The sequence below is a fragment of the Gadus macrocephalus genome, chromosome 2, assembly GCF_031168955.1.
Source record: "Gadus macrocephalus chromosome 2, ASM3116895v1".
Lineage (NCBI taxonomy): Eukaryota > Metazoa > Chordata > Actinopteri > Gadiformes > Gadidae > Gadus > Gadus macrocephalus.
Genome location: NC_082383.1, coordinates 5,791,085 through 5,811,455, shown reverse-complemented (window position 1 = coordinate 5,811,455; position 20,371 = coordinate 5,791,085). Strand labels below are relative to the sequence as shown.

At 43.6% G+C, this 20,371-nt stretch overlaps 5 protein-coding genes across 9 annotated transcripts in view; 2 read left to right on the top strand and 3 right to left on the bottom strand.

The window, feature by feature from the left end:
* Positions 1–435: 435 nt before the first annotated feature.
* On the bottom strand, positions 436–4,028 carry asf1ba (anti-silencing function 1Ba histone chaperone). The gene is made up of 4 exons (XM_060036518.1): positions 3,646–4,028; positions 2,862–2,977; positions 2,378–2,554; positions 436–1,158 (listed from the first exon to the last, which is right to left on the bottom strand). Exons 1-4 carry the CDS (start codon positions 3,752–3,754, stop codon positions 967–969), a joined length of 594 nt encoding a protein of 197 aa, XP_059892501.1. The 5' UTR covers positions 3,755–4,028; the 3' UTR covers positions 436–966.
* Positions 4,029–5,955: 1,927 nt separating this feature from the next.
* crb3a (crumbs homolog 3a) lies at positions 5,956–9,604 on the top strand. Its single transcript, XM_060036397.1, has 4 exons — positions 5,956–6,617; positions 7,040–7,240; positions 8,336–8,397; positions 8,504–9,604. The coding sequence occupies exons 2-4, from the start codon at positions 7,093–7,095 to the stop codon at positions 8,711–8,713; spliced, it is 420 nt and encodes a 139-aa protein (XP_059892380.1). The 5' UTR covers positions 5,956–6,617; positions 7,040–7,092; the 3' UTR covers positions 8,714–9,604.
* Positions 9,605–9,936: 332 nt separating this feature from the next.
* tubb4bl (tubulin, beta 4B class IVb-like) lies at positions 9,937–13,292 on the bottom strand. Its single transcript, XM_060036346.1, has 4 exons — positions 13,122–13,292; positions 11,705–11,813; positions 11,444–11,554; positions 9,937–11,332 (listed from the first exon to the last, which is right to left on the bottom strand). The coding sequence occupies exons 1-4, from the start codon at positions 13,176–13,178 to the stop codon at positions 10,275–10,277; spliced, it is 1,335 nt and encodes a 444-aa protein (XP_059892329.1). The 5' UTR covers positions 13,179–13,292; the 3' UTR covers positions 9,937–10,274.
* A 1,864-nt stretch (positions 13,293–15,156) lies between these two features.
* LOC132446180 (zinc-binding protein A33) lies at positions 15,157–18,312 on the top strand. Its single transcript, XM_060036335.1, has 6 exons — positions 15,157–16,068; positions 16,333–16,428; positions 16,730–16,960; positions 17,061–17,083; positions 17,178–17,296; positions 17,413–18,312. The coding sequence occupies exons 1-6, from the start codon at positions 15,658–15,660 to the stop codon at positions 17,982–17,984; spliced, it is 1,452 nt and encodes a 483-aa protein (XP_059892318.1). The 5' UTR covers positions 15,157–15,657; the 3' UTR covers positions 17,985–18,312.
* LOC132446195 (G-protein coupled receptor 183-like) overlaps positions 18,309–20,371 on the bottom strand; it is a 7,552-nt gene continuing 5,489 nt past the window's right edge. For 4 of the 5 annotated variants that reach the window (XM_060036357.1, XM_060036364.1, XM_060036379.1 and 1 more), the window contains one exon: positions 18,309–19,690. In XM_060036357.1, the coding sequence (XP_059892340.1) occupies positions 18,682–19,647 (966 nt within the window). In that variant the 5' untranslated portion in view covers positions 19,648–19,690 and the 3' untranslated portion in view covers positions 18,309–18,681. Of the gene's footprint in view, positions 20,050–20,092 lie in introns of all 5 variants that reach the window. The other variant, XM_060036373.1, reaches the window with a different exon arrangement.

The window sequence follows — 20,371 nt, the reverse complement described above, 5'->3', positions numbered from 1 at the left end:
GACAACTGTTGATTGGATATGCATCAATATATCGAATCATTTTTGCAATGGGATTTGTCTGTCAAATTGTTTTATCCCGCCTCTTAGGCTAGACAGCGCGTCTGGAAATGTATATTAAACGTTATTTTTCTATAGTTTAAACGATAAATGCTTAGTTGAGAATTGTGTCTTAAATACAACAGCCAAATCGCATAGCTTGAGCCCAGTGTTATATATGATTCGTGATAAACTCCCAAGTTGTTACGCCTACAACTCGAATTGGATGTGACGTAAATACATTCTATTTTTAGTATAAATGCAAGCTCAACCCTAAAAAAACAAAAACGTTTTTCTATTTTAACTCTGGCCACTAGTAACATTTCATAACAGGCAATTCATAATTAAGGTGTTCATTTTAGCAATATAGGATCTGTCTCAAGCTAATCGCATCAGTCATACATATGAACATTTTTATTTTGAAGTCAAACTGGCAGTAAAAATAAAAAAACCAACGGAGGATCCTTAATGCCTCAACCTAGTTTAACCAAAACCAAAAGCATGGGGGTATATATATATAAGTGCAATAATAATGTGAATGGCAAAACACTGGACATTTCCATCATAGTAATGTTACGATTTTTTCTTTTTTTGTGAAAAACACGAAAATACTTTGTATTGTCAGATCAACATGAGCTTCAATAAAAACACATTCTATTGTTATCCAGCTCAGCTGCAGCTTGTCCGAGTGTATGGCCCTCAACAGTATTTTAAGATAGTCACCATACTGCCACGATTACAAACTCCCCTGAATGCTGATAATTATGACCGCCATTTATCTTCTCAACACAGAAGAACACTCAGTCAGAGTGGTCAGAGTTCAAGGTTAGCTAGGAGGCAAACCTATCTGTACATCCCAAGAAGGAAAGTCCATTATTCAAAAATAAGCCTAATGCTGAAATATAACAATTATGGTGAGAATGGGAGTGTTTATAAGCAGTCCATGGAGTTATCAGGCAGTAGTCCCAGGGGCGGGGCCTTGCCAGGGAGACAGGACGGAGGGAGCATGGAGTTGGACGCCGGGTCAACGTTTTCAGAGTCTTCCATACGTTCTGCACAGCCTTCCCAATTTATGTGAAATCTTGTGACGCGTGGGTTGGACGCGAGGATGTTTCTCTGGAGCTAAAGGAAGATAAAGAAAAACAAAATACAAACTTTACAAGAAAGAACATTTGGGAAACCAATGACTTGACGAATTCCTAAGAAATCAAACACGCATGCATAACAAAAAAAACAACATTTTCATATACTACATCAAAAGCCTTATTATTAAAAGTAGATGTATCCACCTGGCAAATAAGGCCTTCCCAGTGCATTATGATCAGCCAATGTTTTATTGTGGTTTGCAAATTTGGATCATGTTGCATTTGTGCTTCCACTATTGTTTTATTGGGTTTTCATCAGACTTCCACAAGTCTTTAAACTTGACCACACTTGCAGGAGCTTTATCTGTTGACTAACAGCAACGTGTATAGCTGATTACATTTATTTTATATATATGCATATACAATGTATTCCTGTTTGTAGTGGCAAGTGTTATGTACCAAGTATTATTGGAAGTTTTTTTTTGAATAATAAGTAGGAATATTGGTTATTGTATTAAAATAATTGAACTCAAGTGTGTGTACTATAGTAAGCACACAGTATGATTGGATAATTTCTGGGAAGGTTTCCTATTCCATTAATGACATTTTCCCATTAACGAGCAGGCAAGGGTTTAAGGCAGGTAGGGGTTAATGTATCGTTACTGCTGTGAATCAACAAAAAATAGACCACATTTGTTTGGATACCAGTAGAATGTTAGTCTTCAGCCCTGGTTTATTGGAATATTTCTCTACGGCAGGTTCACTTTTGCACCATGATGAGTATGGTCCTAGCAATTGTTATATATTTTTTACCTTTTAAAGATCATTTTATCCTATTGCATCTAAATCATGGGTTTCATTTGATCAACCTTCCTATGCGCAAGTAGCTCCGGGCCGCCAGTCAGAGCATAATGCCATTAATGAGGGAGAATGCTACAATCCTCATTCAGCACAAAGATCAGCCAAAGCAGACACGTTGACTCAGCAATGCACCTCACTTAGCTTTAGCTGGGATTTCTACTTTAAGCAAAGTAGGAAAAAACGCTAAGGAAATATGGCTGTAATCACTTAAGTTTGTTGTCTTTTTTGTTTGTTTAAAGATTGTCACTCTATTAAATCATTTGGATTAAACCCTGGATGGCAACTTGAAGCAGAGTAGCTAGAAAGACTTTATAGCACTTTCACTGCAAGTATACAATAGGCTTAGTCCTCTGAAACTAGTATTCCAAGAAGGCGAAGGTTGTTGTGTGTCTTACCTGTGTGTAGTCAGGTTTTATTGGTGGGTTTTCACGCAGTTCAGGGTCAGTATATTCATTGTTTACGTAGTAGCCAATACGAATGAACTCCTGGCCACGATACGTGCAGGTGATTAGCACTACGGTGACACCAACAGCATCACTCTCAGGAATCAGGCCTGTGTTAGGGGCATCCGCCTGACAAGAAACCACAACAGATATATGAACGTCAACAGACATTTTAGGAATAACGAAACCACCCAACATCATCATTGGGTATAAGGCAAAATAGAAAGGGTAGGTCTTTATAAGAATACTTAACGCATATAAAATGCTTTGCACAGTTTTAACAAATTTCATTTTCAGCTAACTTGAACTCAATCCTAGAAGCTTCAAATGTTATATTGATCCAACAATTTATTTTCAAAACCAAAAATAATTTCTGCGAAAAATGTTACAAGAAACATGAATCAATGAACCATTGTTTTGGTCCAACAAAATTCACCTGAAACACAAACATATGCCTCCCAGCTGGTACGGGTCCAACAAGGACGGAGTCAAGGGTTTGATCGTATTCCTCGCTTTCTGCTGATCCCACATAGATGATCTTCCACTCCAAGTCTAAAAAAAAACAATATATTAGGATTAGGCATGCATTTCTGTAATCAAATAATCTACAATACCATTGACGTTCCCTTATTGAGATTTAAAAAGAAAACTTTTAAGTCTGGAGTATTCACATAAAATTATTAAATCGTTTTAGAAGTCTTAGATGAAGCTAAACAACGGTTTGAATCCACAAAAAAAAATACAGTTTGTGCCAGAAATATGGCCAGTCTGGTTTTTATTACTGATTGAATTTGGTGACTAAATGATGCCACCCCGAGTCCAGTGGGGTAATACAACTGCCGTCGTATTTCCGTAATTTGACATTGGTATGAAGATCAAGTGGTGCATTACAAACATATACATTACTATGAACGTAAGAATTTAGCTTGAGAAAAACAAGGTAAAAACACATTTGTGCATTTCCCCCCCAATAGCATGGCAACAGCGGATAATACAAGCTGGTACGTTCACATAATATGGATTACAATTTAGGTAACATAGGCAAAGCAATACGGGTATCTATGCAAAACAACTCAGTTGGTAACGTTAGCAAAGGAATTGCACACCTGTTCGTTATTTTTCCCCCACAAATCTAATCCTCTTTTGATGTGTGCTAATGTGGCTAGTTCCTACAGCGTTTCCTTTCTCGCTGTAGGAACAATTCACTGGATTATAATTACCTTCTGGGAGGTCCTCCATGCACTCAAACGTTATTTCGAATTGGAAAGGGTTTCGAAAAGGGCTCGGGTTATCCAAAACTGAAACATTGAGTACTTGCACCTTCGCCATTGTTGGAAGTGCTAAACCAGTTAGCTAATATCTTCAAAACAAAATTTCCCGGGAAATACTTTTTGTCTCGGATAGTCCTGTGCTTCAAAAAAAGTGATGGATTTATATTATCAACAAAAAAACCTGGATTTAGACGGCGTAAACGATTTGGATAACTACTAACGAATAATTGTAGCTTAGTGTTTCTTCAGTTTAGCAGCAACAATCATATCTTTGTAACACATTACCCTCTCCCGCCGCTTTGACAGTACCCAGGCAGCTACGCGCGTCGTGCAAACATCGAGTGGGGGCGGTGACATTTCCAAAAAGTAGAGGGGGAAAATGACACTGCCCCCTAGTGTTCCAGAAGTCAGAAAACAGTCACAATTTGTATTATCAATCATAAACAAAACTATTTATGCATCTGTATTTGAATAAGTACATGAGTATTTGAATGTGGTCTGGTAACATCGTATAATCTCTGGTTTGTATAACTGTACACCAGATGTGGGAAGTAACAATACTTGTTTTTTGTACTAGTTTTCAGGTATAGGCCTATTCATGTTTCTGACAACTTCTTACTTTTGCGCCATACATTTTAACACAAATATAGTGCTTTCTACTCCTTACATTTCCAAACAGGCTTTTGACTTTAGGTTTAATGCATTCAATGTTACATCATTATGCGCCTTCCATCTAGTCCAATTTCAACCTAAATGTATGTATGTATGTATGTATGTAAAAGATAGAAAAGAGAATCCCTCGGCGTATCCCTCTGTGCATAGTACGTACTCCACCAAAGAGAAATGGCGTCCATGGGAGAACTAGAAGTTTAGCTAGTGAGGATGGATGAAAGTGAACAAGCAAACATTGCAGACGGAGCAGATTAAGAGCAGCAACAAGACATTCACCATCCATGGCCTTATTAAAGAGAAAGATTGGAAGCAGTCGGCTCCAAGAACAATTCCTGGCAAATGTGTTGTGTCAACCTAAAACCATTTTGGTAGTTCTGTAGAGATGAGGGATTTGATAACAAAATATTAAAAGGCTTAATAAGACCTGAATTTTGTTCTCGTTTTGAGTTCTGTTGCTGACATTGAAAAGTAATCGCACATCGGAGTGAAGTTACATTTTATATATAAATTAATATTTTCAGTACATTTGCAGCAAATACCATGCTACACACCACCTAGATGACTTTTGATTGGGCTCCTCCAGACAAAGGACGCGGGGTGTTGATGTTGTGTGGTTTTTGTACAAGTTGCAGATATTGAACATGCCAATGGTGCTCTATTGGAGATCTCTTCACGAGTGCTTGTGGGGATGGCTGGTTTAACCTGTTGCACACTGATTATTCAATATGCCACAGGTGTGCAGCCTCACCCAGCAGAGTCCAATCAGTTTGACTCCGGCCAGGGGAGGCTGCTTAAACCAGCCATCATCCACACCCACTCCAACAATATTGTTTTTTTTTATGTTAGAATGGTTTTACTTTAACAGTCTTTGAATTATATTAATATGACTGGTTCAGTAAGATTTGCCCAGAAACAGCAGGTAGAAAATTATCAGAGGACTAGGATTATTACTTTCGTACTTACATTTCAGGTCCAGTACTTTTCCTATTTTGCTGAGGTAAAGAAATTGAATCAGTGCTTCTGTTTTTTTCCCAGAGTCTTTCTTTTACACACGTATCTGTACTTCTACTAATATTTTTTAGTAGAAGGAATGTGTGTACTTGCCACCACTTCTGTCGATTAACTGCATACCTTATATATATTTTTTCTTAACTTCTTAATAAGTAATTCAAACAGATGTGGAGAAGCACTGAATAAAATGTGTTCAATAGTAGGGAACTGTAGGACTAGGCATCGAAAGATTAATGGCTGAGTCAAATATGGAAAACAATATGCCATCCAACAGTCAGTAAATCAAAGTTCAAAATGGTTTCATGGACATTTCTGTCTCCATTTCATAACATTGGCCAATTTTTTTGGAAGAAGCTTCTACAAGCTTTTCGCCTTAAACAGGATAAACCTATTGTGTTATTGAAAGAGTTGTTCAGTCCAAATCATACATGTTCTGCTGCCACTCCGTGGAACCAGGATTAGATGAGGATTATGGGTTATTGGAACGGTGGGCTGCCGCGATCACGCCTGAAATATTTCAGGAATGTGCACTTTTTCATGTTGGGCAAATGCAATAAAACTCGACCGAGGCGCTATTTTATTTCAAAAGGACAAATCTCCAGGTTAGACCAGACAAACATACTTCAAGGAGAGATACTTAGGTAACCTATGGTAATTTCATCCAAAACAAAACTCTGACCCACAGGCAAAACTAATAATGAGGGTGAGTTGGGGCATGTGACTTGAGATATTCCTCTTTATAGTGCGTGGTCGCTAGTCCTATCGGCCTATTTGCTCTGGGAAGTGAATGACCGCAGATCACTAGCCTTCGCTACACCTGCATTTTTTCGACTTGCGCGCCAGGAGAGGTAAGGAACGGAACAAAAGGCTATCTGTCCCGGGCCAGCAGGTTGATACTGCGCTCAGGTACTGTAACATGAGACTGAACCACGTGACCCAGGGTGATTTGAACAGTAGAAAAAAAACCTGAAACCAACAGGTAGTCTAGTCGTCTACGTCGTAGAGGCGCTCTTCGTGTCGAAGGAAGGATAATCCAACACTGCGATTCAACAGCTTATTTTTTTTAATCGAAATCAGCGTAGGCCTATTTGGATTTCAAAACGGGACTATGTCAGTCTTCTATCAGGACTACCCTTTTCACGGTTTCGCAAAGTGCGACGGAACAACATGCTTCATGGTTGTGATGAATTAACGCCACTGCTGTATTTCCTGTCTCTCGGATCACCTGGAAGCAGCAGGTAAGGTCAACTTTATGTAAAAAGCAAGTAGGCTTAGTTCGTAATTCAGAGGCATACAGTCACTGATGTAGTTAATATCATCAACCCTGCTTGTTCTGCTGTGAAGGAGGTCATACCTCATGAACAACCCCAAATGTAGATTGACGTCTGCATTATAATTGTTCAATAAAATAGCCTATTATTGTTCCCATTCTTTCAGGTTATTATGTCCAAATATGCCTTTGTCCAACCAAAGGACTCGCTTATTACCAGGATATGACTTAACAATAACATACTTTTAATGTCAGTTGATAAAAGGTGAATAGAAAAATGTAAACGACCAAATGGCTCGATAGGAGATGTTGATAATGGTATACAGTCAGAGTCAAGTGTTGGTTCTTGATTAACAAATATACAGCTAATTCTATTCTCCCTTCCGGAAGGAATTGAAAGATCCCACTGTGAATATGGGGCTGGAGGATATGGGCCCGAGGAGATGACCTGGGTCTCTCATTGCCCCGCTACCCAGTCTCTGCACTCCTGTACACGGGGAGGGATGGCAGAAGTCCTGGGTATTCTGGCCAGGCCTGGTCTACTGGCTGGTGCTGTCTTAGTTCTGGTTTTGGGCAGTAATCCTGTTTTGGGTGAGTCAGTCACCATACCTTCTCCCACACAAAGCACCCCCACACACTCACTCACCCACCAAAGTTAACATAGTCTACACTCCTAGATAAGGATTCTTGCACTAACGCACATACACACTCAACCTCAGGCAGTGTGTGTGTGTGTGTGTGTGTGTGTGTGTGTGTGTGTGTGTGTGTGTGTGTGTGTGTGTGTGTGTGTGTGTGTGTGTGTGTGTGTGTGTGTGTGTGTGTGTGTGGTTGATTGAAAACAAAGCAACATTCAATTTTAGTTAGTAACCTAACCGCGTCTCAAGGTGCCTGTGCTAGTTCATATATTGTGAGGACGGCCAAGCTAGTGACACATTGCATGACGGTTGTCATCTATCTATATTTAACTGCTTTGGTCTGATGGTTCAAATGTAGGACATGGAAAAGTACATAATTCACTCATGGATGAAAAGCAAACAATCATATGTGCGATATGGAACAGGATATTAGCAGACATTCCTTAAGAAAAGAAAAACGTTGGAAAATGTTGTTCTTTATCAGGCTGACTTTTGCACCAGGGAAGTTTACTATTTGCCTGGGTAAATGATTGATATAGTTTGTAGATCCTTAGAAAATGGGTTTCAAGTATCACACATGTTTAACCAACTGAGCTAGCTCTATCTATAGTAACACAACATTGTTATAATAATGAGTCAAGTTTTCCAACGTCATGAACCACAAGTTTTTGGTAAATATTTGTAACCAGTACCACACCGTCTAACGGGAACACAGTCAGCATTCCAAGGCCGATACTACTCCTCCTTTTCATCCTCCCACTCTTTCTTAGTCAAGTAGTTACTGTGTAGTTTAGGCCAGGTCACTGAGTGATCACAAGGGCAGTCAGGGGTAAAATGCCGGAGTAATGCAGGGCGACGGGACTTAACTGCACACTGGTGACTTTGCTCTCAGAGTGTTGGCAATTATGTAGTCAAGGTTTCTTCACACTACTATAATTATACTATAATCACAATTTGGCCTGTTTTTCCACATATTAGCACGTTATGACGGTGCTTCTGATGTTGTTGTTGTTGTTTGAGCGGTTGTATTATTCTTCCTCTCCTGTCGCAGGTGTTAATGCCACAACGACAAAGGCCCCCGCTAGAAATGTCACAGGCGGGAATGAAGACCAGGTACTCTCCTTTTCTCTCAAGTCACTTAACCACTCAAAGTGACCAGTGATCCAGTGGCACTCTGTTCTTTAATTTTTGTTGTGTTCCTTTCTCTCTCTTTCTACAGGAACTCGACATTTTGCCCATCGTACTCCCCATTGTTGTGCTGGGCGCCCTGGCCATAGCGCTGGCGGTTGTCTTCTGGCTCCTCTGCGTGGTCAAGAAGAAGAGACAGACGGAGGGGACTTACAGACCCAGTGCCGAGGAGCAGTCGGGATCACACGGCGTGGAGATGCCAGACGCTCTCAAATTACCCAAGGAAGAAAGACTTATTTGACCTCTCTGAGAGCCTACTACTGCTATACTCCGTCGGGACGAGAAGGTGGTGGGAACGTGAACGGGAGCATTCGGATACACGTGTTGTACCAAAGATTGCCGGCTTCAGAAGGATGCTAGACGTGCTCTAGCGGTTGTGGGACCATGTCCCAGCACAGGTTGGAGGTATCACCTCCACTGAGGATTCCTCGACTGAGGATTCCAAAGAAATTCCTCTATTTCTTTGAAGCACAATGACAGCAAGGAAGTGATTGTGAGCTGCCTGATCAAGGCAGTGTATTTCAATGGAGTACTTCTGAAGTGGATGAACTAGGAGCTGCAATAGCCTTTGATCAAACGGAATGAAAACCTTTCATCGATGCTTTAGCTGCCTTCCTATCGATTATCAGGTTACAGTAGGGCTTGATTGTTTCTTCTTACAAGCTGCTATTGTTAAGTCAGAAAATACTAAAAGAATATGAAGAAAATATGGTAGATGTTCATGCTACTGTAAGGTACAGTAGATTATGATAATTTGTGAATTTAATTTGATTTCTTACTTTTGATTTTGTTCTTTAACCTCAAACACATTTCAGAGGCCTGTTCGGTCCATATACTTTCATACAAATGTATTCTATCATGCTATTTATTCACACCCCGGCTCCATCAATATGCTTTCTGACTAATCAAGTTCACGCTAATTAAACAATTGAAGCAACTTGAATAGCTTTAACTGGAGAAGGAGTGAATGTTTCCCAGAAAATGTTGTTGAAATTTAAATCTATTTATATTTTTTATCCTAAACAAATTTCAAGTTTATTTAAACAATTTCATGTCTTAAGTCCAATTAACCACTAAATATTTTACTGTGATCATGAAATGTCAGTTCTTTTAATAAAAGTGACTAATAATATCAGTTTCTTCAAAAGTCCTGTAGAGGGCGCTATGAAAACCCCTAGCCCTAGATCTCCATTATCTTTCAAGATATATATTTTTTAACTGCAAGCTTTTCTTAAACCAACTAATCATTAATGGAGCATGGTTGAATAATCAATCCTTACGTAATTTACAAAATAAGAAGCCCATTTGTTTGGGTTATGGTTCATATTCTAGGATATTTGGATTGATGATTGGGCTTATCTTTAAAATATTTATTGACCCTTGACAGATTCGGTTTTTGTTGTTAACCATACCATGCTTATTGTGCATGTTATCAGAAAACTCAAAAAGCACAGAGACAGTAAATAGTGATTTAAGTTTGTATTAGTTACTTATTGTTAACATCATTTCACAGTTTTTTTTGCATTTGACAAGGCGATGAAGGGGGGGGGCGGGGGCGGGTATAAGGAATAAGATAATTCAGTGCAATCACAACATATAAAAAAACAAAACATTTCAACCAATTACCCCACGGCTGTCAAGTTAACACCAATCCCCGACACTATAGCGATAGTGCTCGAGGGTGATGGGTTTTGAAAGCGCGGGCGGGGAAATAAACCAATTCCAACATAACGTAAGTGGCTTGGGGTTGGGGGTTTTGGCAGTGAGATGGGAACGTGTATCAGAAGGTCGTCATGTCATCTTTATGCCACCTCTTCTTCTCCCTCCTCCTCAAACTCCCCCTCCTCTGCGGTGGCGTCCTGGTACTGCTGGTACTCGGACACCAGGTCGTTCATGTTGCTCTCCGCCTCGGTGAACTCCATCTCGTCCATGCCCTCGCCGGTGTACCAATGGAGGAAGGCCTTGCGGCGGAACATGGCGGTGAACTGCTCGGAGATGCGCTTGAACAGCTCCTGGATGGCCGTGCTGTTTCCGATGAAGGTGGCGGACATCTTGAGGCCGCGGGGTGGGATGTCGCACACGGCCGTCTTCACGTTGTTGGGGATCCACTCCACGAAGTAGCTGCTGTTCTTGTTCTGCACGTTGAGCATCTGCTCGTCCACCTCCTTCATGGACATGCGCCCGCGGAACACGGCCGCCACCGTCAGGTAGCGCCCGTGACGGGGGTCGCACGCCGCCATCATGTTCTTGGCGTCAAACATCTGCTGCGTCAGCTCGGGCACGGACAGGGCGCGGTACTGCTGGCTCCCCCTGCTGGTGAGCGGGGCGAAGCCCGGCATGAAGAAGTGGAGGCGGGGGAAGGGCACCATGTTGACGGCCAGCTTGCGGAGGTCGGCGTTGAGCTGGCCGGGGAAGCGGAGGCAGGTGGTGACGCCGCTCATGGTGGCCGACACCAGGTGGTTGAGGTCGCCGTAGGTGGGCGTGGTCAGCTTGAGCGTGCGGAAGCAGATGTCGTAGAGGGCCTCGTTGTCGATGCAGTAGGTCTCGTCCGTGTTCTCGACCAGCTGGTGGACGGAGAGGGTGGCGTTGTAGGGCTCCACCACTGTGTCCGACACCTTGGGCGAGGGCACCACGCTGAAGGTGTTCATGATGCGGTCGGGGTACTCTTCGCGGATCTTGCTGATGAGCAGGGTGCCCATGCCGGAGCCTGTGCCCCCCCCCAGGGAGTGGGTGAGCTGGAAGCCCTGCAGGCAGTCGCAGCTCTCCGCCTCCTTCCTCACCACGTCCATGACCGAGTCCACCAGCTCGGCTCCCTCGGTGTAGTGACCCTTCGCCCAGTTGTTTCCTGCTCCGCTTTGGCCTTGGGTTCAAACGGATGAAATTTGAGTCAGTTCAGGGAGTCGACCAAGAAGGGGAGAGCCATAAAAACACACTTAGCAAAAACGTATTCATAGAACATTCAAAGACCTACCAAAGACAAAGTTGTCGGGCCTGAAGATCTGTCCGAATGGGCCTGACCTGACCGAGTCCATGGTTCCGGGCTCCAGATCCACCAGGATAGCACGGGGAACATACTTCCCACCTGCAAGATTGAGAAATTGTAAGCCAATGCACCACACCTTGTTTTTTACCGGCCTGGGTTTCAAGTTAAGATCCCGCACGTCAATAATGCACAGGACACTTTGTGTGAGGAAGTGCTCTGTGTGAGCTACGGGCGTGTTCAGGCCTATACCTGATGCCTCGTTGTAGTAGACGCTGATCCGGTCCAGCTGCAGATCACTGTCCCCATGGTAGGCACCGGTGGGGTCTATGCCATGCTCATCGCTGATCACCTCCCAGAACTACAGGCACGACGGGAAACCGTGAAAAATACAGGATGGAAAATAATTTAAAAAAATGTTGCATTACAACTAATTGTATAATTAACATACATCACACGAGAGGGAGTGCCGCAATACTGAACCAGCACGGCTGTTACTCGGTTATAGCTACGACACAGCAGGTCGATAGAGGGCTTTATATGGGGCAACCGTTTATGATTCGTTTTTTTATTCAAATAATTTATTCGGCTTCCTCTACACAAATAATATTCAAACTAGGCTGGGTCTGGACTTTGCAAAGCAACCCATTTCGGCTGTAACGATTTGTTGAGTTACCAATTAGTCGTTCGACATAAAAGTCGAACGACATTTTGCAGAATAAATTAGGCCTATTCATCAAAAAATAATCGTGGGATAATTCGACTTTCGAAATAATTGGAAATTACAACCCTACAACACAAACATTTTACTGTGCACCTGTCATAGATGGTTGGATGTGAATCCGGAAATCTGACGTTTATTCTACCATTTTTTTAAATGATAAAAAATAGAAAACTGGATGACAATGGGTTTGCATCATCTTGCATCATAATGCACCCCGTTGGGAACAGCTAACCAGACCATTAGTAATGACATAACCGTGAACGCTTTTTTAATTGCGCAGATGGGAGTAGGCTACCCGAAGAAGAAAGGATTATCCGCGCATCGTTCAGCCTGGATTTGGGTTAATAATCACGATCGAATTATATTTCCCTTACAAATCTATTTCCACGGAAAACAAGGGAATGAACAATGAACATCCGCGTATTCCACCTGACTTCATGAATGGATAAGGACGGTGGCGGATGAGCAAAACCGAACGTAGCCTAGCCTAAAGCAGGCCTACCTAATCATACGATCAATAGTGAAGGCATAGCAGAAGCAGTCATCGATACAATCCAGTAAAAGGGAGAGGCGACCAGACATGCTCACTGATTAAGTCTATAGGCCTATGGCCTGCAAGGCCTGATACGACGTAAGCCGCCCAGGGGATGGATGGCTACCGATCACTATTGTTTCCACCCGCTACTCGTCACATCTGTGCTAAACTGACTATGCTATTGATGCAAAGGCAAAAATCTGTTTAATGAAGAAAAACACCAAGCGAGCAATCATGTCAATGCATTGATATAATGTAGACTATAGACGTAGAATGCAAGCGATTCCTTTGCAGCAGAGTCCGTTACCTCGCTGCGTTTCTAGAAAAATACGTCAAGATTAAATCTTGCTACGCAGCATGCCCGAACAAAGTCATCCACAATCGTATTTGCATTTACACCATACATATACCTTAGCTCCAATCTGGTTTCCGCACTGGCCGGCCTGCAAGTGCACTATTTCGCGCATTTTGTATGAAGGGTTGGATATTCTTTTCGTCAAAAATCTGAGAGAACGCTCCTGTTGTTCCTTCGGCTGGGTAGCAGCTGACTGGTTTGGACCGCCTCTGTAGGCGTCTACTGGGCTGAATACTTGTGGCGCAAGATGACGTCATCGCCATGGTAACCAAAGAGCGGAGGAGAGAGGGAGTAACCTAAACTCGTGGAGATGGCGGATAGGATGCTGCTATACAAGACTTCCTATGTGACACAGCGATATCTCCGTCTTTATGTGTCCCTCGGTGTCTCTCTATCTCTATCTCTCTCCCTCTCCATCTCTCTCTCTTTAGCTCTCTCTTCCCCCATAAAATTCATCCCAAATATTCTGTACACTTCCTGGATGTTTCTGTGTCATGCTAGTTCAATCGACCCATATGTGTGCGAGAAATAAATAATTGGGTAGTGTGTGTGTGTGTGTGTGTGTGTGTGTGTGTGTGTGTGTGTGTGTGTGTGTGTGTGTGTGTATGTGTGTGTGTGTGTGTGTGTGTGTGTGTGTGTGTGTGTGTGTGTGTGTGCGTGCGTGCATGTGTGTATTTGTGTGTTTGCATGTGCATGTCCGTGCATGTTTTGGAGGAAGGACGGGGTGAGGGGATTTGGGGGAGAAGTACATTCATAATGAGAATTACCTTTGTATAAGATAGCGTCTTAATAGTACTGTTATAGGCTACTGTAAACATTATTATCAGTATGACCGTCCATTGTGTGGGAGCCCTGATTCATGTAAGTAGCTATATTAGCTTTTGTCAGCAAAAGGGATTATGTAACAGATTAAATCCCGGTTCCCAAATGGAGCCTTGATTTGTGCTATTTTAGACCAGATAAAAACATTGTTAGTGCTTTAAAAATGTAATGTGTAGGATTGAGCCCATCCTAGTGAGGCAGGAGGCTTTCAGAGTTAAAAAAAAACCTCTAAGACATTGTTCTCTCCGCTATGACGAGCTAGCATAGCTCTGCTGTCTGGGTGGTGTGAGTGGGTGGGGTTTCGGGATGGTCTATGGTACGATTCCTGTAAACAAAGAGAGAGGTTGGCATTTTACAGTTGTGGAATAAATCTGATTTTAGGATTTTATTTTATTTTTGTAGAATGAATCAGTTCTAGGATTTAATTTTAATAATATTATTGAAATCACCTATGAATCAGTATTGACTATAGATATGTACAGGTTATGTTATTTAAACCAGTTGAAATTTTACATGGTTTTATTTTAAATCTCTTAGACGCTAGTTTTTCTTAGACGCTAATGCATATAGCACTCTTACAACAGAACAGACATGGGCTATTCTGCAGATATACTGTAATGGAAAAAAAATATTTTCACATTCTGTTTCGATAACTTCCATTTGTTGATGATGCCTTTTCGCTGACCAAGGACGTCACTAGAATTTAGAGGCTGGGGGGGCTTAGCCCATAGCAGTTTCCGAAGTGCGTGCCAACATTTTTTGATCACATCTTTGAAGAGGTTCTTTAATTCATCATTTATTAGAACAGCAGAGCATCTATCAGGGCCTGTTTTCTGGCTCACTCTCTTTTCTTTACTTGCCTTAAGACCTCCTGCTTCCCTCTCCTGCGTCTTCAGGATGTAAAAAATATAAATATGCTAACAAATGTAAGACTTGGTATAATTTAAGCATACATATTCGGGTGAGTTCAAGGAAAATGGGTTAGAAAATGTATCCATCAATGCGCTCTCGGGAACAATTTTAATCCAAATTAAAGACCACTTCTAATTGTATTAGTATTTATTTCAACTCATATTCTGTCTTATTATGTTAAGTGTATTTACGTCATGTTACGATTTCCTTGACAAAAAAAACAAAAAAGCCTAACGACGTCCCTGTCGCTGACAACCTTGGGGTGGTCAAAGGTTCCAACTGAGAAGTCACCACTATGAGAGCCCACATTATCGGTGTCAATAATCAAATCAAATAATGTTTACTTAAAGGACAGAGTTACCTGTATTCTCATCAAGGAGAACAATGCATAAGGGGATCTCTGCTCCCTCGTGCTCGGTATACCCCAGGCACAAAGGTTAACGTTAGATAACGCTTGACGTGGGCCCGGGAATGCCCACCACAATACCATCACACAACAGTGAATGCATTCCACATGGCCGGGATGATTCACACCAAACCTTCAGCAACCTTTCAACCCGTTTTCAGCTATCCAAACATTGGCCAATCAGGCTTTTACTTCCTGTTTCCCAGGGCTGTTGCAGAGAGAAGTGGTATTCAACTGCTCAGTAGCGTTGGAGCTTCTGCTGTAAACACTAGGAAACTTGAGCGAGGGGGGTTTTTGTTATCTAAAAAAAATAAAATGGTGGCATTCAGGAAATGGAAGGTTTTCAACCGTTTTCGCCCTCTGGACACACAGAAAGCTTCTATTTTTGGACATGTGACCCTGTGGAGTTCGTAATTGTCTTTTCTGGTCGGTTCGCACACCGAGGAGGATCATGTCTTTGCCGGTGGATGACCTAGAGTGTCCTGTATGCTGTGACATCTTCATAGACCCCGTTCTGCTGTCCTGCAGTCACAGCTTCTGCAGGGAGTGTGTGAAGCGTTGCTGGGAGACCTCTGGGTCACGAGAGTGCCCCATGTGCAGGAAGAGAGCCTCGAAAGCGTCCCCAACCACCAACCTGGCCCTGAGAAACCTCTGTGAGACCGTGCAGGTGGCCCGGCGAGAGAGCTCGAGCTCGGAGAAGGAGAAGGAGAAGGAGAAGGAGCTGAACTGTGACCTCCATGGGGAGAAGCTAAAACTCTTCTGCCTGGTGGATAAACAGCCCATTTGCCTGGTTTGCCACATGTCCAAAACGCACAAGAACCACGATTGCTCCACGTTGGAGGAGGCAGTCGTCGACTGCAGGGTGAGACCGGCGAGACAGAGCATGTTTGTGCCTTGTTTTGATTGTGTATTATTCGTTGTGTAAAGCCAATAGCTGTACCCTGCCCTGGTTTGAAGAATGTCGTTCTTCTGGTTTAACACGCCGGAGACATGTGCTCATCTGGTGTTGTGCAGCAGAGATTTATGTTCAGACATTCCACTGATAAATCTCTCCAGACCATTTGGGGATTGTTATTTTCGTAACACCATCACATGTTTGTAATCGCTTAATCTCTCTGGCGGGCAGGGGGAACTCAGCACCACCCTGACGAGTCTACAGGAAAAAATGGACAGCCTCAAAATAATCCACAGCAACTCAAACGACACCATTGATTACATTAAGGTAACCTTTCAGCAACACCTGGCACTTTCACACAAAGATTGAGATCCAAACATATCTGGTCCCTTCACAAGTACATTTGTTCACATTCACATTGGGTCGTTCAGCAGACATTTTTATTCAAAAGCAGACAAAAAGGGAGACTGAGAGAAATCGAAGCAAATAATCAAAATTGGAGTAACTGCAACAGATTCCAAGTGCTGCACAACCTAGTTTAAAACAACAACAACAACAACAACGACAATAACATGAGTTAGCGCAGAGTAATGCACTAGGCATCAGTTGATGCATGTATCTATTCCAGAACCAGGCTATAGGCACACGGCAGGAGATCAAGGCCCAGTTTGAGCGGCTCCACCATGTCCTTCACCGGGAGGAATCTGAAAGGCTGGCTGCTCTGAAGAGGGAGGAAGACCAGAAGATATCGGGGATGAGGGATAAGGTCAGCGAGATCTCAGAAGAAATGCTCTTCCTCGAGGAGAGTTTCAACTTCCTGGAGTCTGAGCTGAATGCAGAGGACATGGCCCTCTTGCAGGTCTGAATTATTATTACGACACTGACTACATGTGTGTATTAGGCCTGCATTTCTAACTTGTCTTCCCAAGCTGACAAGATGTGTTTGTTTGTTTTTCCAGAACTTTAAAGGCACTCGGGAAAGGTAGGCCTATATCTATGACATTTTCCTAATTTCTTACTGAGAAAAGAATATATATATTTGAATTGATGTGGTTTTTTATAATTGATTTTTGCAGATGCAGCAGTCTACCACTCTGTCCAGTTTCCATGTCTGGAACCCTGATTGACGTGTCCAAACATCTAAGCAATCTCAAGTACTCGATCTGGGAGAACATGAACCACTATATTGAGTACAGTGAGTCCTCATAATTATTGATCACCACCATTGTTTAATGTGTGGCTCATAACAGCAATGAAATCTATTTCTGCCCATGGCTCTTTAATTTAGTCATGTTTTTCCTTGTCTGTCAGCTCCAGTGACCCTGGACCCAAATACAGCACACCCCTACCTCATCCTGTCCGATGACCTCACTTCCCTTTATTATTCTGGCTTGTCTTACGGTTGCCCTGACAACCCGGAGCGTTTCCAAATGAGCGCTGAAGTCGTTGGCACGAACGCCCTAGGCTCAGGAAGTCATCACCACTGGATCGTCGAAACAGGAAGCAACCGGGATTGGCTCCTGGGTGTGACCTCCGTGTCTGCTCCGAGGAATGTCGTAATCTCTGCGAGGCCGGAGAACGGCTTCTGGACCTTGTGTTATCGAGGCGGGGAGTTCAGGGCCATGACCTCGCCGCCGACGACCCTGTCGCTGGCCACAGAGGCGCCCATAAGCCGAATCAAAGTACAGCTGGACTATAACAAAGGGACGCTGTGTTTCTTTGACTGTTCCGGTGACGACAGGCTGCTCTACACGTTCGAGAGCACGTTCACCGAGATGGTGCTTCCGTATTTTTACACCCACAGCCAGCATCCACTGAGAATCTTACCAGAGAGTGTGATGGTAACGGCTTTGCATAAAGAAGGATCTGCGCAAGTTATATGACAGCAAATCCACCACGGGATGTGTGGATAAGTTGTAATTCTGTCAACTTGACAGAAATTTGCTTTTTGTGGGGACTATGGTTTGTGCCATCATGGTATAACAAGTGAAGTAGGGACGTCAGTGTTGTTGAACCATGATATTTGCACTTTAACAAGGACATAGGCTATGTAGGGATCTTTTTTTAACACAATTGTTTGTTATGTGTTTGCAATTGATCAAATCACCTCTGTACATTTAGGGAAACAATTCATGGAAATAGTTAAATTGTAAGGAGATCACTGCTGTCACTTTGATATTTTTTTTGACACAATGAAGGATTGCAAATCGAGTCTGTGTAGTTTTATTATTAAACACACGATGGCGCTGCAGTCATACAGAACTACGGCCAACAGTGGTTCAAAGAGGTTATGAAACATGATTGTTTTTTATTATTGCTCAATTGACAGTTCTTTGAAAATATTTCCAATACAATAGTACATTCAAATGAATTAAATATAGACCACATATACTTTACAATCAAAGAGCTGTATACAAAGACACAAACACAAATGATAATAATGGCCAAACAAAATCAAACACATTCACTCTGCATATTCCATCCTGAACTAGCTATCTAGTGTTGTTGGGGCAAAGATGAGTGTAGCTCATCTTTTAGGCAAACCACCTACACCCTCTTCACATTCAGGCAGGCGAGGCTTCAGACGCTTGTACTGACTGTTGCTGGGGACTTCCCTTCCTCCTGCTTCGCCGGTACGGGGAAACACCACTTCACACAGCACTCGGGCAGGAAGGACGACCTCTCCAGCCGGGACAGGAAGATCAGTGGCTGGGTGCTGCTGCTGACGTTGAGGAATGCGAACCCCACGGGCTGCACGTAGCAGCGGAACACGTTGGGCGCGTAGGCGTCCTCGAAGGGGAACAGGGCCACGGGCGGCAGGTAGTTGCACACAGTGAGCACCAGGATGGCCAGCACCATCTTGAAGGCCTTCTTCTTCATGGGGTGCATCGCGTCCTTGCCCGCGCCGCGGGACCTCTTCAGCGCCAGCAGGATGGCGGCGTTGCACACGATCATCCACACGAACACGGCCAGGATCTCCCCCGTGAACACCTTCTCAAAGTTGGGCAGGCCGCCCACCGTCTTGGCCGAGGCGTAGGCCAAGGTGAGGCCCAGCACCAGCGTGGAGAGGCTGATGCGGTAGCGGGGCGCCCGGAGGGTGCCGAAGGCGATGGGGAACAGCACGGCCACGAAGCGGTCCAAGCAGATGCAGGACAGGAACAGGGGCCCGCTGGTGTCCTTGACGCCGTAGGAGAACTTGACGGACAGCCACACCTTGTAGCTCCCCCAGTGGTACAGGTTGAGGATGTTGACGGGCACCATGGCGCCGTAGTAGATGTCCAGGAAGGCCAGGCAGCCCAGGAACAAGTCGGAGGTGGAGGGCTCCTTGCGGTTGCGCAGGAGGACGGCGATCACCAGTATGTTGGCGGGGATGCCCATGACCACGTTGACGCACTGCACGATCAGGTCGAACAGGATGCCCTCGGCCATCAGCTCGCAGCCTTCGAACGGGCTGAAGGGGGCGTGCGTGGCGTTGAGCGCCCCCGTGTGGTCGAGGGGGTAGGTGGGGGTAGTGGAGTTGGTCGTGTTGTACACATAGTCCGCCATGGTGCCTCTACAGGAGCAGGAGCCAAGTCAAACTCCACTGTCTCTAATGGTGGGAGAGGATAAGGAAACAATTGTTTACATCCTCTGGATTTGATGCAATCCATTTACAGATGCACTCACTGGTTCACACTCGTGCCGAGAGGCCCACTTGCCCTCGGACAGATGTAGTAACGCAGAGGAATTAATTCACTCAGGCTTGCTCACTCGGCCATTCAGTTTCAAAACCTCATGCTATGCACTAACTGCATTACTTGAAAGAGATGTATGCACTATGCACCATGGATGATATGCAAAGCCAAAGCCCCATGTGTGACGATTAATAGTCAATAAAAAAATCAACCTTGCCAATTAGGCATGAGTTGGCCTGTTTTCCATATGTGTGGGTGTAGACATGGTTGAAATCTTGGGCGCAAAATGTGTTTTCTGTCTTAAACATGTCTTCAACATATGCAAAACAATGCTGTGACAAATATTGTGACAGTCCCTCAAGGCCCACATTATCAACTGGTCTGAGCTGGGGTCTCAGGCAAATTGGGATGAAGTCAACATCACACAATTAGACAATTAACGGACAGAAAAACACAATCTAACAAACACGGTCTGGGCATCACCGCAGGCTATTATTCTGTTATTGCGCGTGTGACTCCCTTCCCTGGGTGCTCTGACATGGCACCCAGGGGCATCAAAATCCCTTAAGGCACCCACATGAAAACGCTCTGCATGC